The sequence below is a fragment of the Elgaria multicarinata genome, chromosome 10, assembly GCF_023053635.1.
Source record: "Elgaria multicarinata webbii isolate HBS135686 ecotype San Diego chromosome 10, rElgMul1.1.pri, whole genome shotgun sequence".
NCBI lineage: Eukaryota > Metazoa > Chordata > Lepidosauria > Squamata > Anguidae > Elgaria > Elgaria multicarinata.
In genome coordinates this window covers 25,685,482-25,705,866 of record NC_086180.1, presented here as the reverse complement: position 1 = coordinate 25,705,866, position 20,385 = coordinate 25,685,482, and the positions used below count along the sequence as shown (strand labels likewise).

General features: G+C 42.6%; 1 protein-coding gene across 1 annotated transcript in view; it reads right to left on the bottom strand.

Moving 5' to 3' along the window:
• Positions 1-775: 775 nt before the first annotated feature.
• Positions 776-20,385, bottom strand: part of DAPP1 (dual adaptor of phosphotyrosine and 3-phosphoinositides 1) — a 37,190-nt gene continuing 17,580 nt past the window's right edge. Inside the window, exons 3-9 of the mRNA XM_063135691.1 lie at positions 19,832-19,965; positions 12,661-12,791; positions 10,756-10,803; positions 9,496-9,558; positions 6,686-6,771; positions 4,760-4,847; positions 776-3,461 (exon numbers count right to left, since the gene is read on the bottom strand). Coding sequence (XP_062991761.1) covers positions 3,411-3,461; positions 4,760-4,847; positions 6,686-6,771; positions 9,496-9,558; positions 10,756-10,803; positions 12,661-12,791; positions 19,832-19,965 — 601 coding nt within the window. The 3' untranslated portion in view covers positions 776-3,410. The remainder of the gene's footprint in view (positions 3,462-4,759; positions 4,848-6,685; positions 6,772-9,495; positions 9,559-10,755; positions 10,804-12,660; positions 12,792-19,831; positions 19,966-20,385) is intronic.

Here is a 20,385-nt window from a genome sequence, read left to right as displayed (position 1 = left end):
GACTTTCCACAGTGGAAAGTGGATCCGGTTATCCCGGGTCAAGGGAGGGTTTAGCCAGGCCTGACCCCAGGATCCCCTGTGCGTTACCTGCACACACAGGGGTGAGCCCGGGTTTCAGCCCAGGCTAAACCCTCGTCTAGCAACGGCCTTAGACTATAGTGGATTCCAGTCTAAGGGGAAATTGCATGACTGTTCTTATTATGTAATAATACATCTTTCCCCCCATGAGAGTCATACTTGTATACAAAAGTAGTGTAAAGTTATATACCAATACAGAGGTGGGTGTAAATATTAGATTCTGATGTATCTCCCATGAAACCAATGGAGATATTAGGTTACAGGTACATAGACTGGAAATAAAATATGTATTTGGCCATTTTATTGTTTTATATTATAGATTGATATGTGCATGAGTTTTAGGATTCTTGCTACTGCTTACTTCAGTGCACATACAGCCAGCTGTGTATTTAGTTTGTTTTCAGGTGATGAACTGTAAAAATAATAAAATCTTAATAAAATACTATTTGAAATAAGAAAAGGCTATAATAAGGTGGGCAGAGGGGTTAGTGCAGGCCTGCAAAATACTGGTTGGATCTGATGTAGGAAACAAATGCTACACAAGAATCTGAGCTGTGGTCACACTTTTGGGGTATCAAACCCAGCTCCCTGGAAGAGATGATAAAATTCTTTTAGGAACCTTCTTGAGCACTGATGGTTTAGCGTGAAGCTTATGCCATTCTGCTTTCGTAGTAGACAGAAATGTTCTTTTTCTTCCTTTGTTATTTTCAGTTTATTAGAAATTTTACAGTAAAGGTACAAAATGTATGATACAATAGTTATGAATATATATTTGCAAACACTTCTTGTCCCATTGTTTACATACACCCTGATTCCCAGCACTCACAGTATATTTTGAAATGGTACTAACACAGAGGAATATTAAATAAAACACACACACTTTAAAAATATTTCACAAGGGTTTTAAAAAAATAGAGGAAGAAACCTAACCAGTATGATAGGGTGGTCACCAGTTATTCTGTCTTACTCTTAGATAAGTACTTTTAACACTAGCAATAATTTTATGCATCGATCTGCATATGCAGAATATTTCCCTAATGCATATTGGCAACTGCCTCTGCAGTTACTTTTCTCCAAGCCCAAGTGCTGTGGCTTCCTAAGCCTTGATACTGGTCTTTAAATGTTAGTGGCATAAGCTTGGAGTTATTGGCACAGCACATGATAGTATGCCAACACAAGCCTGTGTGGCGTTTGTGGACTTTCCATAGATATCTGATTGGCCACTGTAGGAAACAACACTGGACTACACTACACAGACAAACTTGTGTGTATATATACCTGTCAATTTAGGAAATACTTCATGCATTTCATGAATTGAACACTGTAGTCCATGAAAGCTTATGTCATAATACATTTCTTGATCTTTAGGATGCCACAAGATTCTTAGTTGTTTTTGCTGCATTAGACTTAACTCTGCTACCCCTCTGGAAATTGCTAGATCAGAGACCAAAAACGCACTTCATATGTCTTGCAACACAGATAGGAACGCACGTCCGCAATCACTTTCTTGGGCTGCAGGCACATTAATGTGCACAATTCGATCTCTATTGGGAGAGAGTTCAGCCAACTATACTTCTTTCTTACCTACTTCCTTTCTATACACACACACCATTTTACTTTATTGCCAAAAAGTCCTATGACTAGGGAAAAACTAAATCTACTTTGGGGAATAAGACAATATAAACTAAAGCCAATTTGGCTTGAACAGGTGTAACGCTACAGGATATTATGGTGGTAAGCAGCAAAGCTATCATTTTTAAAACCCAATTTGTGAACTTGATGTTCTGTTCCTTTCTGTAATATGAGCAAGCCATTTGAATTATGACATTTTCTTGTGATAGGAGGAAGGCGGGTAATTGAAAGAGACATGGCTGTTTCTCCACAACAAACCTAAGCTAGGATTTAAGCTGCTGTTCAGAAACGAGGGGCTATGAACAGTCCCTGATCTGCTCGAAAGCTTCAAGAGATAGGGGAATCCTCCAAAAAGGCCCAAGGTCAGGGACCAAAATCTTTGGGCAGCTGTGCCAGCATCCTGGCACAGCCAACTGGTGCTAAAAACCTGCTCCAAGTGGCTACGAGCTGCCCATGCCATTTTGCTGCCTGAGGTGAAGAACAAGATAGTGCCCCCTCCAGTTCCATGTACAAAGGCCAACTGCACTGATAGTTAATTCTTTCCAATGGGACACTATGCCTGAAGACAGTGCAGGCCGTGTGGCACCCAGCTCTCCTCCAGTATCTCGCTGCTGCCTCCTAGAGTCTGCCACCTGAGACAATTGCCTCACTCTGCCTAATGATAAGGCTAGCCCTGCCCTGGAGCGCCCAATGTCGCATTGTGTGGGACACTGTGAATACTTTAAAATGGCAACCACCTGATACCAATTGGAGGGACAGCCATTAGGAATTGAGTGGAGGACTGCCACTGCAGGTAAGGCCACGGACGCAGGAGGTAGCACATGGAGGCCATTAAGCTCCCTGCCTCCAAAGGAGCAATCCATGAGACACAAGGGGCTAACAAAGAAATATGGTGCCCTCCTTCTTGCTCAAGGAAGCACTTTCTGATCACGGAGCAATCTATCATGGCTTTCCAAGCAAAGAACACTGAAAATGTTAGTTCTGGTAAAGGGCGTTGGAATTTCTAGGGGAGATTTCTGTGGTCAAAGCCACAGTTACAGCAACCTGGGCAGATCAGATTAAAACTATTTTTTTAAAAAAATAGGGTTCAAGAAACTTATGCTAGAGAGCATCTTGCAAATGGTTAGGATCATAACAGAACATGCCAGGTTTGAAAGGATGGCTGTCTTCACAGTCAATTCAATGGCTCAAGCTACGAAAGAATCCGTTCTTTAAGCTGACCGCGTATTTGAAGTTCACACATTCTGTGCAGCAGATGCATTGAAATTGCTTGCATAGGAAGAACTGATGCATGGCAGGAAAGACTGGACTACACAACACCAGTGGCTACTAGTCGCTGCAGAAAATATTGGTCCTCACATCAAGACGAGTTGAAAGTCAATGGCTTTAAATGAGCATTAGGCAAATTCATGGAGCACAAGTCTTCTCAGTGTCTATTAGCCGTAATAGCGAAAAATGGAATATCCTTCTTCAAAGGTGTCATTCTTATGGTTATCAGGTGTTGGGAACGAAGGTTCCTATCTCTGCAATGCCCTGTTCATGAATGTCCTAGTCGCATCTGGATGGGCGATCTTGATGAACTTGATGGATTTCTGCACTCAAGCAGCAGAGCAATTCTTACGTTCTTAATTATAGGTCTGATGGAGCACTGATTTCAACCAACACAGGCCTTTGTCACATTAGATTTGCTACAGAAACATTTATGGCCTTAGCGTAGCATCACGCTGGCGTGCTTTTTTCCTTATCTGTGACTAGACAGAAAAAAGAATGGGGGGAAAACAACCATTACAGTCTAATATCATTTAACTAGTGGCAACAGTGCTAACAGTATGCCCGCTTGGTGCAGTATGCCAGCCTTCCCCACTCCCATTATCCTCAGCCAGCATGTCCTAGTTGCGGATTATGAGAATTGTAGCCCATCAATTCTGGAGGATGCCAGGTTGGGAAAGGCTGCACTAGGGGCATTCTCATGGGCTTTTGAGAATGGATCATAGGAAGCTGCCTCATACGAAATCAGATCATTAGTCCATCTGGCTCAGAACTGTCTACACTAGGGACTCCCAACGAGGAATGCCAGGAGCACCCGACTGGGTCCAGGAGTCCAGTGGACACCTCTGTGTCCAGCCCCTAGACCCAGTTGGGCACTGAAAGCAAGAGCGCATACCCCAATCCAAGCGCTCGCCAGGCCAAGCTCCGCCTCAGAAGGGCAGGGTGAGCGACTGCCAAGGCAAGCACAGGCAAGTTCGCCCCCCCTACCCCCAACCTGGTGCCCGGAACCATTTCCAATGGCATCCACAAAGCTCTCCACTCCCTGCCCCCCTTCAAAAAACATTAAGATAAAAACCTTGTTTAAATGTCAGGTCAGTCTCCTTTCTAGCCTCTAGCCTTGTTTTTTCTCTTTCTCTCCCCTCTGACCCTCTGCCTTACTCTTCCCAGCCTTAGTATTCCCCCCCACACACGGCAACACCTCTTTACCTCACTGTTTCGTAGCTTCTAGCCTCATTATTTCTCCACCATCACCACCTCTTTAGCTCAATTTTTTTAAGCCAGGCCCCCACGGCAGCCATCATGTGACTAGTCACATCCTTCATGGAAGCCATTGTGTGGTGGTGCCCACAATGCGTTCTCAATTCCCAAATGTGCCCACAGATCATAAAGGGTGAAGAGCAGTGGCTCGCCAGGGTTTTAAACAGGAGTCTTTCCACGCCCTATCCGAAAATGCCAAGAATTGAACCCGAGACCTTATTGAGCATGTGCTCTTCCACTGAGCTACATCCTTCTTAGTTGACATGTATGGTTTGCTTGCTTTTAAATGAAGGATATAATTTCCTCTTTTAACAAATTTTATACCAAAGTTGTATTTTATAGTTTTAATTTTTGTGAACCACCCAGAGAGTTTCAGCTACTGTGCAGTATAGAAACGCAGTGAATGAATGAATGAGGCTAAATTGGAGGAATTCAGCCTTATTCAGACAGTATGAAATGTTCCTTGCGATCATAAAGACTTAAGAAATGGCCATCTAATCCTGTAGTATAGACATTTCCTTACCAATTTCCATTGCAGTATCTTAATCCATTCATCTGCTTCTACTCCCGTCTTTGCAAAGAGATAATAAGTCCTCTGTGGGAACACTAAACTGTTGAAAGAAAGATATATAAAGACTGCATAAGCGAAAATATTTATTGCCAGCACCTGTGTCCTGTTTTACCAAAGAGGAATTGATATTTGAACACTAGCCCACTTTTCTTCCAAGTAAGAATCAAAGCAACTAACTTAATCATTCAAAAAATGATCAAAACAATATAGTAAAACACAGAATTGATAGTCAATGGTTAAAAGAAGAAGAAAGAAAGCTAGCAGCAGGATGGGGGTGGACATGGGCAGGAACCTTTCCTTTTTTATCAGTAGCACAGGATCATCAGAGGGGCTCAGGCAGTACTCCTTCTAATGAAAAGTGGAAGTGTTCTAAGCATATCCCTGTTTTCCTCTGTGAAATGTTAGACGTTATGGCTGCTAAAAAAAAAATTATACAGATTTCTATCAACAGAAATTTGGTAAGTGTTCCTGTTTCAGGGCATTCCCAAAAGGCCAAAGTTCTGTATTGTAAAACCACAACAGACAGGAGACCAACAGACAGGATAGGAGGCAAAGAAGACCAAAGCCTGCCCAGTGGGTCTCTCCCCACTCCGCTCCACAGGATCATCTACCATTAACTATCCTCTGGGAAGAATTCCAGGGAGAGGAGGAAGAAGGAGCTCCAACACACCAGCGTTTTATCGCACTTTCATCCTGCCTTGTTTACCGTTTTGCCCACGACCCTCACACAACAACATCCCTGTCCTGCAGTCATCTCGCCTCCTCCCCTCCATTTTCCATGTTCTTCTGGGGCAGGGAAACCACCCTTCTGTCCCTGTGTATTGCCATCCTTGTGCAATGTTGCAGGACGTCCCTTCTTGGGGGCGTGTGCGTTAAAGGGTGGTCTTGCTGACAAACGAGAAGAGCAGAGGAGGGTCTCCTCCAGCGCCAAGTCAGTTGAATGGACTTTAGCTGCTCCAACCCCACTCTCATTGCTCTATCATCCACCTGTTTCAACTTCCCTCTTTTTTTGCCCGCTGTATGAGGTGCCCAGCCGATGAAACGCTAAATCGCTAAACTTTAGACAACAAAACCAGAGCGAGGAGGAAAGGGGAGAAGGCGTCCACATCCATCAGAATGTCCATCAACTACAAGAACCAATGAACTGGAAGGGGAAGGAGAACGGGTAGGGTGGGGCAGCAATACCAGGAAGCACGAGCTGGCGCAGGTGAAAAGGTAAACAAGGTGAAATAGCGCAACAACGCACACACGTGAAAGTGACCAGTGCTTCACGCACTAATGAAATGGAGGTGGAAATCGCAGATGCATACCAGGAAAAAAAGGTAGGTGTGATGCAGCTCTAGGTGAAGTTAACACCAGACTCCTGCTCCTGTTTCAGCTGGACTTTCCCTGCCCTCAAAGCCATTTTCCATCAACTGCCATGTGAGAAAGATCCTGATGATTTTTTTATATTGTTTATTTTGACTTTGTTATTTTGATGTTACTAGCAAGCTGCCTTGGTAGGATTTGCATCCCGAAAAGCAGCATATAAATAATCGTAATAAACAAACAAAGGCATAATTCAAAGCGTGTACAACAGTACGAAGGCCAGGGCAAAAGACAGAGAAGGGATGAATGCTCAGCTGGCCTACGAAAAGCTATTGAGGTGATGAGACAAGGTTAAAGGTCTCTCTGTAGAGTTCAGAAGAGGGGTGGTTATGGGGTGATGCAACAGGCTGAAAGAAGAAAGGCTGAGCATTCACTTGGGGGCTTTCTGAGAAGAAAGGTTAATACATTTGTTTCTTTTACACATGAGAGTTCATTAGTATTCAGAGCTTTATGAAGAAATCAAACACCCATGCACACACACACCAACATTTTATTTAAGTGTTGACTTACCAAAAACAATTGACTTTATCCTGTGAATAGTCAAACTGTACTGCTGAGCATTCTGTCAAGTCTAGTGCTCTGATCGGCTCTGTGGACTTGAAAAGAAGTTTGTATTTGAAACAATCATGCTTTCCTCTTTCTTTTCTGAAATTAGCACATCCGCACAAATGATGCCATCACATTTTATGTAATTTCAGCTTTGTCCCTCAGGCAGGACAAAACTGCAGGACTCACGCACAGGAACGACTTCCATTGAGGACATTCATCTTGAGTGAAACAGCCCTGAAGCTAGTTTCACAGCTGTGAAGCCAGTTTCACTCCTGATCCCTATCAGTTTGCACACTCTTCCTCATAATGTCTAGATCAGGGGTGCTAGGGCCAAATTCCATTTTGGAAAAGCTGTCTGGGGCCACATTCCACTCATGGATAGGGCTAAAAGCAAAACCCAGCATATTTGAGTTTAAAGCTCATATTGCCAGCAACAGCCTTAGGAGAGGCATTTCAACTGTTTGAATAAAGTTGGGTAAAAATGTGCAAAAGCTAGAAAACCACTCAATGAGTGATGGTTGGTAGAAAGGGAATGAGGCCAGGGTAATAGGCGTTGTCTTTAGGGGACCCCAGGGGGCTGGATTTGGCCCCCATACCTGAAGTTCTGCACCTCTGATCTGGGTAAACAGAAGGTGCGATGTGACATCATTGCACAGGGCAATAGCTGCTTCTGTGTCCAACTGGTCCAATATGAAATAGGGGTAGGATAGCACATAGTGCAATTACAACTTCTCACATGCTGTATAAAACTAATTCAAATTCTGAGTCAAAAAAAGCAGAAGTTTTAAAGTCTGGAAAATAAAGAAGGTCTTCACTTAGCACCAAAAAGTTACCAATGTGGGTGCCAAGTAGTCCTCAGTGAGCAGAGCACTCCACAGGTGCAACATAAGATCCATTCTCTACCTGCACTTAGAACTGCATATGGTTAACCTTGGGAAGAGAAGATACAGAAGAAGGCCACAACCTGTTCTCTATCATCCAAGACTAGGACTCAAATAACAGGCTTAAGTTACAGGAAGGCAGACTTCAGTCGGCCATCAGGAAAAACTTTCTAATGGTCAGAGCAGTCAGACAATGAGTCCAACTATCCAGGGAAGTGGTGGGTTCTCCATCACTGGAGTGATTCAAGCAGAGACTGGACAGCTATCTGTCAGGGATGCTTTAAACTGGATTCCTGTACTGAGCAGGGGTTGGACTCAATGGCCTAAACATCCCCTTCCAACTCTATGATTTTATGAGAGCTTCCAATTATAACCTTAGGCAGATGGCAAGGTGATCCTTCAGGTACCATGATCCCAAGCCATGAAGTGCTTTAAACTATTTTAAATTGTACCCAGAAACAGACTAGAAGATGTAGCTGTTCCAAATATGAAGTAAGAGGCGTTGTCTTGTATAGCACTCCAGTAATCAAGGTACTTCTAAAGCAGCAAAGTTGTTTGGGACCTATGAAAGACTCCTCTACAAGTTTGACAGAGGGAGATCAGCCTCTCTTTCCCACTGATTGACCTCATGGTGGGAGACAGAATAAAGGTCTGCTCTACACATGTAGCAAGATGAAGTGGGAATAAGGCAGCCAAGTTCTGAGATTCTAGACCAGAGTAAATCACTACAGACTGGGAGGGTCATCTTTTTTAATCCTTCCTGATGTAGAAAATTAGAATGGCATTGAGACAGAACCTTTGTTATTGACATGCTAGTTGTTTTCCATGCAGGGAGGTTATTCTTGGAGTTTTTGGAATCCCCTCACCAGCAGTCAAAAATGGTGCAGCCCATTCTACCAACTAATTATGGGTCATATGTGTGGACTATACCTTAGCCTCAGGATATGGGTAAGAAATTCTGGAGAGAACAAAACCACACATTAGTTAGGGCTTTGCTTTCCTCTCCCCTAAAGCAATGAAGTTAACTTTTCTCTTTCATTCTTCTTGGCTCAGTTCAGACAACACATTTCTCAATGGTGGTTTTAGAACTCCACGATGGAGTTTTTACAAGAAATGTGTTGTTTGGTGGGAAAACTCCACCCCACATTAGAGGCTTTTTTGGGAAAACTTCATGCTGAATATCCATGCTGTGCAGAAGAGAGTTCCTGCACAACAGTTGTGTTGCGTGTTGTGTGGAGGGCTCTGTGGAGTTTTCTGTTGCGTTGAGTTGACTTTTCCCACTGGCTACAGAGTTCCCTGGCAAGAGCGACAAAAGGAGTGAGTGCCACTCTAGGAGAGGTGCTGGGATTGTTTTTTTTGCAGCAATGGCTTTTGGGATATCATTGGGAGGACTGGGGAGGAGAGAGGGTGGAGGAACTGTCAATCAAATGCTGCAGTTGAGGTTGCTCAACTCTACAAGAGCCCACAGTCACACAACAGTGGAGTTAGAACATGTTGTGTGGGGAATACCTCCTAAAAACTCAACCGTAGAGTGGAGTTTTCACACTGCGTTGACTAACGTGTTGTCTGAACTGAGCCCTTGCTTGGCTTCAGACAAGTTCCCACTTAAGTATACAGCGGGGGGGGGGGGGGGCAGAATACCTACCTATATAATAAAGAAGCCATCTTTGTGTCACCCACCCACTTCCCATATCAACTGGACTGACAAGCCATGGATAGAAATAGCTGTGGTTTTCATAAGATGGAGCGGATGGGAACCACAACTGCTCTGGGAGCATGAGAAGGAAAGGCATTTACATAGCTGAACTGGAAGGATCTCAACACTCAGTTTAACATGCAACAACATCAAGTGATTAAAAATGCACATCCAAGGGCAAATTGCTGACTCACCGTCTGGTCTTTATAATATTTCAGTTCATTCCTGTGCAATGTAAACCATCTAGTTTTCCAGTTCTGAAAAACAAAGGGGATTTGAGGACTCTCGGGCGTGTTTTTTTTTTAAATGAAAAGAACAACACAGGTATTGAAAATAATCTCCTTTCTCCTCTTCCTCCTCCTCAACTTTCCTAACATGTATGTTGTTCTACCAACACCATGGGAGATCACTGGGACAGACAAGTAAGAGTGGGGTATCAGCTATAATATTCAAGGTTTTTCTAAAAAATCAGAACCAAAAATAGCTTAATGGAGAAAGCAAAGAAAAAACAACCCAACTACTTCACTGCAACTGATCAGAACCCTCAGAGTCCTGCTGATATACCAGTCACTTCTCAAAGGTACATGGCATCTTTCTCAAGCTGCAAGCTGAAGGCAGAAAATGGGAGGGGGGGTCATGGTATGGTGGCGGCATTATTATTATTATTATTATTATTATTATTATTATTATTATTATTATTATTTATTACATATTTATACTGCCCATCAGTCGAAGCTCTCTGGACAGTGCACAATTTAAAACCATAAAATACAAGTATAAATTTAAAACATTAAAAGTTTAAAAGGTGACCAGCTACATTAAAGACCAGGGAAAGCCTGTGTAAAAAGGTATGACTTCAGGAGAAAAACATAAAAGGTATTATGTTTTTCGCCTCCTGAACCCCACGAGGGAGGGTCATCCAGAGGGTGGGGGCCGTCACAGAGGTTTTGTAAGCAAGTGGAAGAAGAAGAAGAAGAAGAAGAAGAAGAAGAAGAAGAAGAAGAAGAAGAAGAAGAAGAAGACATAAGTCTCAAAATGGTACTTTAAAAATAGCACTTTAAAAAACGGTAGAACACCCAATGTGCTTCAGTAGAACTCTTCCTCAGAAGCACAAGAATTCAACTGAGTATTTCGAGTATGGCAACATCTCTCAATGAGAGTCAAGTTATTTTGGCACCTGAGGCAGAAAATCCCACAAGCAGCTCTCCCCTTCCCTAGCAATTGAAATATAATGATAATCAATTAAATATTTAGCCATTCATGATGCCCAAAACCAGCTGCCTTACGTGGCTGCCTCACCCAATTCCTCATGCATGCAAGTTTGAAATTGTTCTTCCAGACCCTATTTTCATCACACACCACCAATATAATTTTCTAAGAGCTGCCATTAAGTATGTATTTTAACAGTTTGGCTTTATATTTGTAAAGAAAGGAGAGCCTTGGGCATTACTTACCTTAACTATTCCGCCTTGTTTTGTCAGGTATCCTTCTTTTGTGCCTAGCTACAATGAAAAAGATGAAGGTTAAACATAAGGATGAGGGAGGGGGTGTGGGGGTAAGGAGAGAGACAGAGGGCATTATAGCACACTTGTGACTGGCCACTCATGGAAGTTTCCAGGTAGATTACATGACACTGTAAACAAACAGGACGTCTCCCGTGGTTCCCTACCCCCATTCTGGTTTTTTTTTTAAAAAAAAAATCAGAGATAAGCTGGAATAAACCCTTAATGGCAAAAAATCGGTAGTGTGTAAAGCTGACATAGCGCTATAAACTTGCCAAGGAAGGATTTCCCTGCTATCAGAAGGAGAAGAGGGTCAAATGCCTCCCTGTAACCAAGGGAGGCAGATCTGACTTGCTCCCAAGTAAGGGAGACCCTTCATTATGCTAGATTAATGTTGTGATTGTGATTCTTTTTATTTCTTTTTGTTCTTTCTGTTAGTTTGTGCTAGTAGGTTCCCATGTGCCTACTCAGAAGTAAGTCCCATTGTGTTCAATGGGGCTTATTCCCAAGTAAGTGTGCCCAGGGTTGCAGACTTACAGCACATGACTCCCCACTCCTTTGCACATATGCCAGGGAGGGAGGTGCTCCCTCCAAATATGTCTGCTGTTTAAAGGAGCCCCAGGGAACAGCAGGATCTTCCCCCTTCTATCAAAGATCCAAGAAGTACAACAGCCCCTGGTAAACAATAGGATTTCCCTATTGTTCCCTATTGGTCAGGGACAACTAAACCGTAGTCTCAATAATGAGTCATTACATAACCATAGAACTGCTGACAAAACAAAAGACAGCAATTATCCATTCATTTTATCCTCCCAACTAAGTCATTGCATTCTCTGCCAAGATTATGGGCCCTATCTGCAGCTGAAGTAAACATGCAGAATAATTCCATTGAATTTGGTAAAATGGCACCTCATTCATTACAGATTAAGGCAGGTGTTTTTTTAAATACTATTTGAGGTGTGCTGTCCAAGAATATAATGGGTCAAATTGCAAATAAAACCCAGAGAAATTGAATATAGAACTCAAACAATCTGTTCAGAGTCCATGTGCAGTAATGTGGCACTCACTCCTGAAATAGAACTTGATGGCCTAGAACAGCGGTTCTCAACCTGTGGGTCGGGACCCCTTTGGGGGTCGAATGACCCTTTCACAGGGGTCGCCTAAGACCATCGGAAAACACATATTTCTGATGGTTTAGGAAACTGTATTGACTGAACTATGTCATGTATCATCTTTTGTATTATTAAAGCTATTGTTATGTATTATTTTCATTAGCAAACCATCCCATGACAATGGATCGTGTAGAGAAGAACGAAAATAATTTTATGGTTTGGGGTCACCACAACATGAGGAACTGTATTAAAGGGTCACGGCATTAGGAAGGTTGAGAACCACTGGCCTAGAACATTACATGTATAAGATGGCCACAGACCATTAATGACACAGATGAGCAAGGTTTGTTTCAAATTCTCTTTACAAGCAATAACAACTCATGTTCTACAAAGAAAATGAACAAACCAGGCTTAAACTACTACAACAACACTATTTTTGTGCGCTACAGGGATAATAAATATAATATCTCAGGCTTACAGCAAACCTGGGAGATAGGCCATTGTTATTATCTTCTTATAGAAAATGGTGGCCTGAAGCTTGGATATACCTAGTGAGTTTGTGGCTGAGGTAAGATTTAAACAGGACCTTCCAACTCACAATCCACACTCCCTGAGCACCAAACTAGACATAATGGCAGCAATATAATGACAGAGACACAACGGCATAGTTGAATGGAAAGTCTCTTTCAACTTCACTGGTTCCAACCAATGTTCCATCCAACCCAGCAAGAGAGGAGTAACTCACTGAAGGTGCATTGGGGACGAGGTCAGTTTCCGTTTTTCCTGTCTGCATTGCTGTGTGAACGCGCACAGATTCATAAATGGAAGGTTCCTCCACCTTCCTAGGATAGGGGTGCTTCAGAACAATCAGGGTACCTAAATAAAAGGAAAACGTTGTGATGCATAGGCATATTCATGGAGCCACTCCCCTGCAAGAACAGGAAGTGCTCAACAGAGTGTGAAGGGTGGGGGAGCAAATGGCCGATGTGCTGGAAAGATCCAGCTACAGTTCATAAAAGCTACAGGATTATACCACTTCAGACACCTAAGTGGATCTTCTAGCTAATCTCTTGCCCTTGATATGGGATATTTATTAAAGTACCAGCTAACTTCAGGGGGCACAAAAGTCTAACTATTGGTGTTTAGGCTTTGGGGGTATTTTCCCCAACCTAGGCATGCAGGAGCCCTGCCCTCTTTTGTATCTGGTCAAGAGGGCAAGGCTCCTGCAACTTTAACTGTTGTGATAAAGAGGAATTTCACCAGGGGCTGCATGCATACAAGTGACACCTGCTGAAATTCCCTTTTCTTTAAAACTATTAAAGTTGTCCTCTTTTTCATATGGTCATCCTATTTTAGTAAAATAGTTTGACATTGGTTTCTTTTCTATTTCGGGATGTTGCTTTTAGATTAAACTATCTTTATATATATGCAGATATCTTTTAATAATGTGGATGAGGTGGTTGTTAGAAGTTGTCTTGTTTTTTTCACTTATAGATCTCTCCCTAGGAGGAGAGTGAAATATTAATTCAGTAATTAATTTATTGTATAACTAATGGGGAAGGAAAGAGCAATTCCATAATACTAGACAGTAGAAAGTATATCAGAATTATGTGAATATTTTAGCACCTGAGTTATTTATTATTTATCTATTTATTACTGCAATTATAATTATGGAACTCAAGACAGCATACATAGGGTTCAGAAGCAGTCTCCCATCCAGGCAATAAACAGATCTAGACCTGCTTAGTTGAACCAGGTTGCTGCATCATGCACCTTCAGGCCATGCCCTGGGCCTAGTGTTAATAGCTGAGCAACCAGGACTCACCCAAGTTATTTTCCTGCCTCACATGCATATCAGGAAATGTATTTCCTGCCCAGTTTTCTGCACATTATGGGAGGGTATAAGATATCCTTGCAGCATCACAGGTTCTCCCAGCATCCTCTAAATCTTGGAGTTACACTGAGATTGTGTGCTGCTTCTCGGACATCCCAAGCAACCAACTTGATTCCTTGAGCTTCTGGGCTGGCCCAGCCAATGACCTGCAATTGCAGTGCAATCAGACATCTCGAGCACTTTGTGTTGTAACTGCTTTTGTGATTAAACAAAGACGGAGGAGAAGCCGTTCTCTTAGCAGGAGCGTGTCCTGCTTCTCCTTCCATTAGTCAATAAGGGGGCTTTGGGAATTATATCGGGACAAAGGAAGGATTACATTTATTAATCCATTAAGCCAGTTTTTATCACCCAGGCTTTGTGGAGTTGGGCCACTAGTGTATGAGGTTGGCAGTTACTTATCTCAGATGTCAACCTCCCTTTCCTGTGTCTTGCTTCATATAGAAAAGCAACATGGAAGGGCACAAGTTCATTGCTATTGTGAGGTTTAACACCTATTTTCCAGCTGGTGGCACTGTCCATTTTAGGCACATGAAAGGAGTTTCACAGAGCTAGCAGAATCTGATTAGGGAGTTGGTAAGCCACTGGGCAAGTCTATCATTCAACACTAGAGATCATATTCACTGATATCATATAGCATCAACCCCTTAACCGCTAACGGATGTAACAGATGGCAGGGGAGGCGGAGGGGAAGGGAAGGGATGGAACTACAATGGTGTGCAAGGTTCATCCAAAAATATTAAAAATAAACTAATAACAAGCTGTAAGGTTCAAACATTTAAAACCCGACTAGCTATTAATGCGCACTTAGGATGCAAACAATGGGTAGTATCCAATGTTACCACTATGTAGAAGGAGACCCAATGAGATGATCAGGACTTGAGTTAGTAGTTAGTAATGAATCTAAGTCTCATTCATTTCAATGGGTCTATTCTATGTAAACCCAACATTGCATACTACCCCCTTGTGAAACATCTTATGTGTGTTTCCCACTGGAACAAATGAATGATGTGCAAGACAAATTTTATCTCCGTGCTGCATAAACAGATGTTTCTGGAGGATTATGCCATTATCTTGGGGAGGGGAGGGATTATTTGACTTCATTTATATTCCACCTTTCATCCCTGGAGCTCAAGTCAATATCTGCAGTGTCCCCAGATAGTCTCTCTGCTCTGACTTGGACCTGCTTAGTTTCAGCAAGTTTATGCCTCATATCCCCTGACCATGTCCTTGGTCCGGTTGATTTCATTTTTTCAAAGCAATTAACATTGGAAGCTTTAGGAAATGGATGTACAATTGTTACTCCTCCCCAGTGAGGATAAAACAGCCAGGAATAAACTACAGGAGAGTAGAATTTCTTGTGTCACATTGGAGAGTGGAAGCTCTCGTGGTTGAAAGTGCTCCAGAATATGGTTGCTTCCAGACAGAGGGCTTCTAGTGCTACGAATTAGAAGGCATTATACAGCAATTTTGTGTTTTTTTTCTTAAAGTACTCCACTGATTTGTATCTAACACATACCCACTATTCCCTCATCAGATGGGTCGTAACTGGACCCCCAAATACTGGAGTCAGGCCTGATCCTCATTATAGGAAGTTAAGGGACTTGGGTAGTTTGAACAAAAGTAGTATGGGCATGTAGGGATCTAATTCAGAAAAGATGTCCCTTTAACCAGTGTGGTGTAGTGGCTAGAATGTTGGACTAGGTGTCGGGAGCTCCAGGTTCTAGTCCCCACTCACCCATGGAAGCTGACTGGGTGACTTTGGGCCAGTCACAGACTCTCAGCCCAACCTACCTCACAGAGTTGTTGTTGTGAGGATAAAACAGAGAGGAGGAGGATTATGTATGCTGCCTTGGGTTGTAATAAATAAAACCAAGAATACAGAGGTAGTACTCTGAAAGGATGAATTAGACCTCCAGAGTGCTCAGGAGCATTGCTAGACTTGTGCCTGTGTGCCCCAGGCCCTCACTCTATTTCCCAGGATCCTGTATCTATTCCCCAGAATGCTGAGCATCCATTGGTACCCATAGAAGATTTTTTTTCACAGCTTAATTTCCATGCAGGGGGCAATTTTCAAGGGGGGTTGCAGCTGGGCAAGAAAGGGTTAACTCTCCCCTCTCCACATCCTGCAACTCCAAGCCACCCCTAACCTTCCCATGCATGGCAATTAAGCTGATAAAAAAGTGTTTTCCATTGCTTTGGGGGAGATTTGGGTCAGGATGCCAGTTAATTTAAGAATGCATTTTTTTTAGAGTACTTGGATGAAAAATTAATTGGCTGGTTTTGTTTAAATAAACCCCATATACTTGTGTGTGTGTGTGTGTGTGTGTGTGAGAGAGAGAGAGAGAGAGAGAGAGAGAGAGTTAGCATATGCAAATTTTATGTACATGTGTATCCTATGAATCTTGGCCCCAAATCTTTTAAGTGCCTGGCAATGACCCTGGGAGTGTCAATAGCTCTTGAACATCCCTCCCTCTCTCAGGATGCCCAGGAATCTGAGCACTCCTAAATTTCAGCCCCCCTTCATCTTATTTCTCATGTAGCCTGTTGATAAAGGGACCTCCTCCTCCTCCTCCTCCTCCTCCTCCTCCTCCTCCTCCTCCTCTGTAGTTGTCTATCAAAACGATCTGGGGCACCCCCTGTGTTAAATAACAACCCTATTTAGGAACTCTTTAACAACAGAGCTCAGGTTTCAGGGCTGTGAGTCAGTTGGGGCCACGTCAATGGGGGTTTAACACTCATGTCAGGAAATAGATATGACACTTCAAAGAGATTAAACCATTTCTGGCTTAGAGAGCAGGAGCTCTTTAAAAAAAATGTATCAGAGCCTCCTTGCCTCCCTTTGTTTTTAGCCCCTTTCTTTACTACTCTGAGATGATCTAGTCAAATTGAAATACTTCCTTGTCCATTTAAATTAAGTAGGAAGAATTCTTTATTCATTCATAGGAACATAGGAAGCCACCTTATACTAAGCCAGACCATTAGTCCATAAAGCCCAGTATAGTTGACACTGACTGGCAGCAATGGCTCTCCAAGGTTTCAGGTAGGAATTTTTCCAGCCCTACCTGGAAGTGCTGAGGATTGAACTTTGAATCTTCTACATGCAAAACACGTTCTACCTCTAACCCATAGCCCTTCCGGACCAAAGCTACCTGGTAATGCTCTTGGACCTCAATAGTAAGACATTTTTTCTAGCCACAGACACATTTTCATCTGAAATTGACTTATGACATTTGGGAACATAGGAAGCTGCCTTATACTGAATCACTCCACTGGTCCATTTAGCCCAGTACTGTCGATACTAACTGGCAGCGGCTCTCCAGTCTTTATGGTGTCGGGTTGGCACTGCCTCCCTCCTCAACCCCACACTCTCCCTCTCCTGGGGTGTCATCAGATAATCTCAATAGCAAGGAGGGAGTGCAGGGGTTCTGGAAGGTCATCCAGGTCCCAGAGCCACCCCCGCCCTCTTCAACCAATTGCTGGTCGCCTTCCACCAAGCTCCACACCCGGGTTGGCCCTGGATTGGCCACGAAGTGACATAACACGGCAGAAGCGCCGTGTTGATGTCGCTCCCTTTGAAAAAGTTGAGCTACATCCTGACTTTTTCAAAACGTAGCATCGTGGGGCAGCCCCACAGTGGCTGCCAACCTGTGCCTGCCTTGTCTAACCAATGGGGCACAGATCCACAGCCACCATGGGGCTTTCCTCTCATGTAGACAGCCCCCAGGGTTTCAAGCAGGAGTTTTTCTGCCCTACCTGGAGATGCCGGGGTTCCAACCTGGGACCATATGCAAACATGCAAACGTGCTACTACTGTTGTGCTACAGCACCTCCCTACCGCATCCAAAATGCAGCACATGCAATAACGCTGGTAAAAATCAAACACACCAAGCCTGTGTTTAGTTAACTCCAAATTTTCAAACACTGTAACCCTCTTGGATCCAAGGTTCTCTTTTCCCAAGGGAAGGACTCCTTCTGTTGGAGGAAGGGAGCCTTGGGTCCGACCCATTGAAACCGAAGGCACCAGAACCTCATGAGCACCTTAACATAGCATCTCCACATGGCAAGGGGAAGACGGTATTAATAGGATCAAACTGTTTGTTACACAGGCAATCAGTGATAGGATATCCCAACACCCACACTTGTGCGCTGGAGAGTGGGTATTTTCCCATAGCAAGGCCAACAGCAGCTTCAAGGAGGCTAATTTAAATCAGGAAAATGGCGTAGGGCAAGAGTGGAGAACTTAAGGCCTGGTGTCCAAATACTCCTGGGTTCCCAGTCCAGTCCTCCAAGATTCCCCAGATGGCCATGCCCCCTTTTCCAGATCCTGGCTTTTGTGCAGTTTTCTTCCCATTCTAAAATAATGGGAAGAGATGCCTCTCCAAAGGCTTAGTTACTGGAAGTCTAGGGTGACCATATTTTGGAAACCAAAAAGGAGGACAACATGGTTGCCCCCAAGGGGGCGTGTCCAGTACCAAGGGGGCGTGCCCACCTGAACATAGCCTTGGTCACATGTCTGATTTTACAGCACACATTTAAGACAAATCTGTTCTACATAACATCTTAATGTTAAAATCACTGAAATAAAGAACAAGTGAGAGATTCAATGTATCTGAAATTAACTTCACTCACTCCTACTTTTGTAGGTTTTGCTGTACTTTGAAGCTTTTGCTATACTCTGTGTGTTACATTCTCCCCTTCCCTCAAATATCTTTTCTGACTGTATCTTCACTCATTGCAAGCTGCTACTGGCCCCAGATCTGTTTCAAATTTGGTATGGCTAAAGCTCTACCTAAAAGCTATCATGGTGCCAACTTTCAGCTCTTTATCTTTAAAAATGACAGTTTTTAAAATAATAATGTTAAAAACTCATTTTTAAAAAAAATCCTAAAAAAATCAATGGATGAACGGATCTGTTTCAAATTTGGTGTGGCTAAAGCTCTACCTAAATCCTATCATGGTACAAAGTTTCATCTCTTTAACTTTAAAAATGACGATTTTAAAAATAATAATTTTAAAACCTCAATTTAAAAAAAAAATACTTAAAAATCAATGGATGAACGGAACTTTTTCAAATTTGGTACGACTAAAGCCCTTCCTAAGAGCTACCATTGTGCCAAGTTTCATGTCTTTATCTTAAAAAATGATGGAGTTATAAGCATTTTTGTTAATTCCCATTAGAACTGCTCTTTGAAAAAAAAATCCGGATTCCCCCCTCCCCTCCTTCCCGGATTTGCCATCAAAAACCCAGACAAATCCGGTCAAGTCCGGTCATATGGTCACCCTATCAGGAAGTCAGACCTCTAAGTTGCAATGTGCTGATATTTTTGCTATTTGAGCAAAAAATACCCCCTCTATAGAGAGAAGAGATTAAATAATTCCACACTTTGTACTGCTGTTCCAGTCCAGTTCCAAGCACCCCATACATGAAAACAAAAGTGCCGGGAGAGTCAGCCAGCCATGCGGGACCCTTGGTATACGGATTGTAAAAAGAGCAAGCTTTCAAAGAGTGAGGTGTGAATCACTATTCTTTTAAGGCCTTTTGGTTGTCTTGGCTTTCCCATCCCCCTTGAATTATTCTGAGCAGGCGTGCTTCTTACTAGTTCAACAGCTTCCTTGTTATCAGAACTGCTTTTGAGGGCAGGAGGCCTTGAGGAAATTCTTTTTGAAGTTCAAACATTCCTTTTGCAAAACATCAAATTAAATATATTGTATAGTCTATGCCAACCTCTCCTCTGTCTCCCGGAAACCAATGTGTCTCTCTTACTAGAATATTTATTACTATACAATGTCTAGTAAGATACTAGTAGTGCAATGCGTAAACACCTAGCAACAAAAACAAGCATCCGAGTGTAGAATAAAACATGAGGAACTGCCATAGGTGTATTCTGGGAGAAGCCATACCCCAAAAGTCAGAGGGACTAACATAATGGAGGTGTGTGTGAAAAGATTCTCAGGTATAAACATAAAACCTATGATAATATAAAATATTTAAAATGTATATATAAAAGCAAAGGGAAGTTACCTGTTTCACTGCCAATTAAAGGCTGATTTGCAAAATGCATGATCAAGTCTTTCAAGCCTAAAAATTCATTAAAGCCAAACTTGTATGTAGACCCAGTGTACTCCACATGAAAATGTTTTACAGAATCTTTTGCTCTGAAACAAAAAGAAAGAAAGCTGTTGAAATAGAAGATCATATCTATATCTTTTCCTCATCTTAGTTACATTTTATGAACTTATCAAGAGGGCTTGGTGAATCATCAGAAGTGAATCTGTTTTCTTTATGAGTAGTTTGCTCCTTTACGGTCTTTACGTTCTGCATCTTATGGGCTTCTCTCCATCTGCCATACACTCACCTCAAAAGTTTGTTACTTGCCCATAAGTTTTGTTCCTCAATTTCATTTTATATTTCTTGGTTCATTCTATTCCTACTGCATAGAGTATAGAGCAATGGAGGTGGGTAGCTTGGTTTACATTGTGGTCAACATCCAAAATATACAGTGGTGTAGTTGAGCCAGGGTCAGAGGAATGAAGTGATGGCATTATTTTATTAGCAGGGACTCTGATGTCATCTGC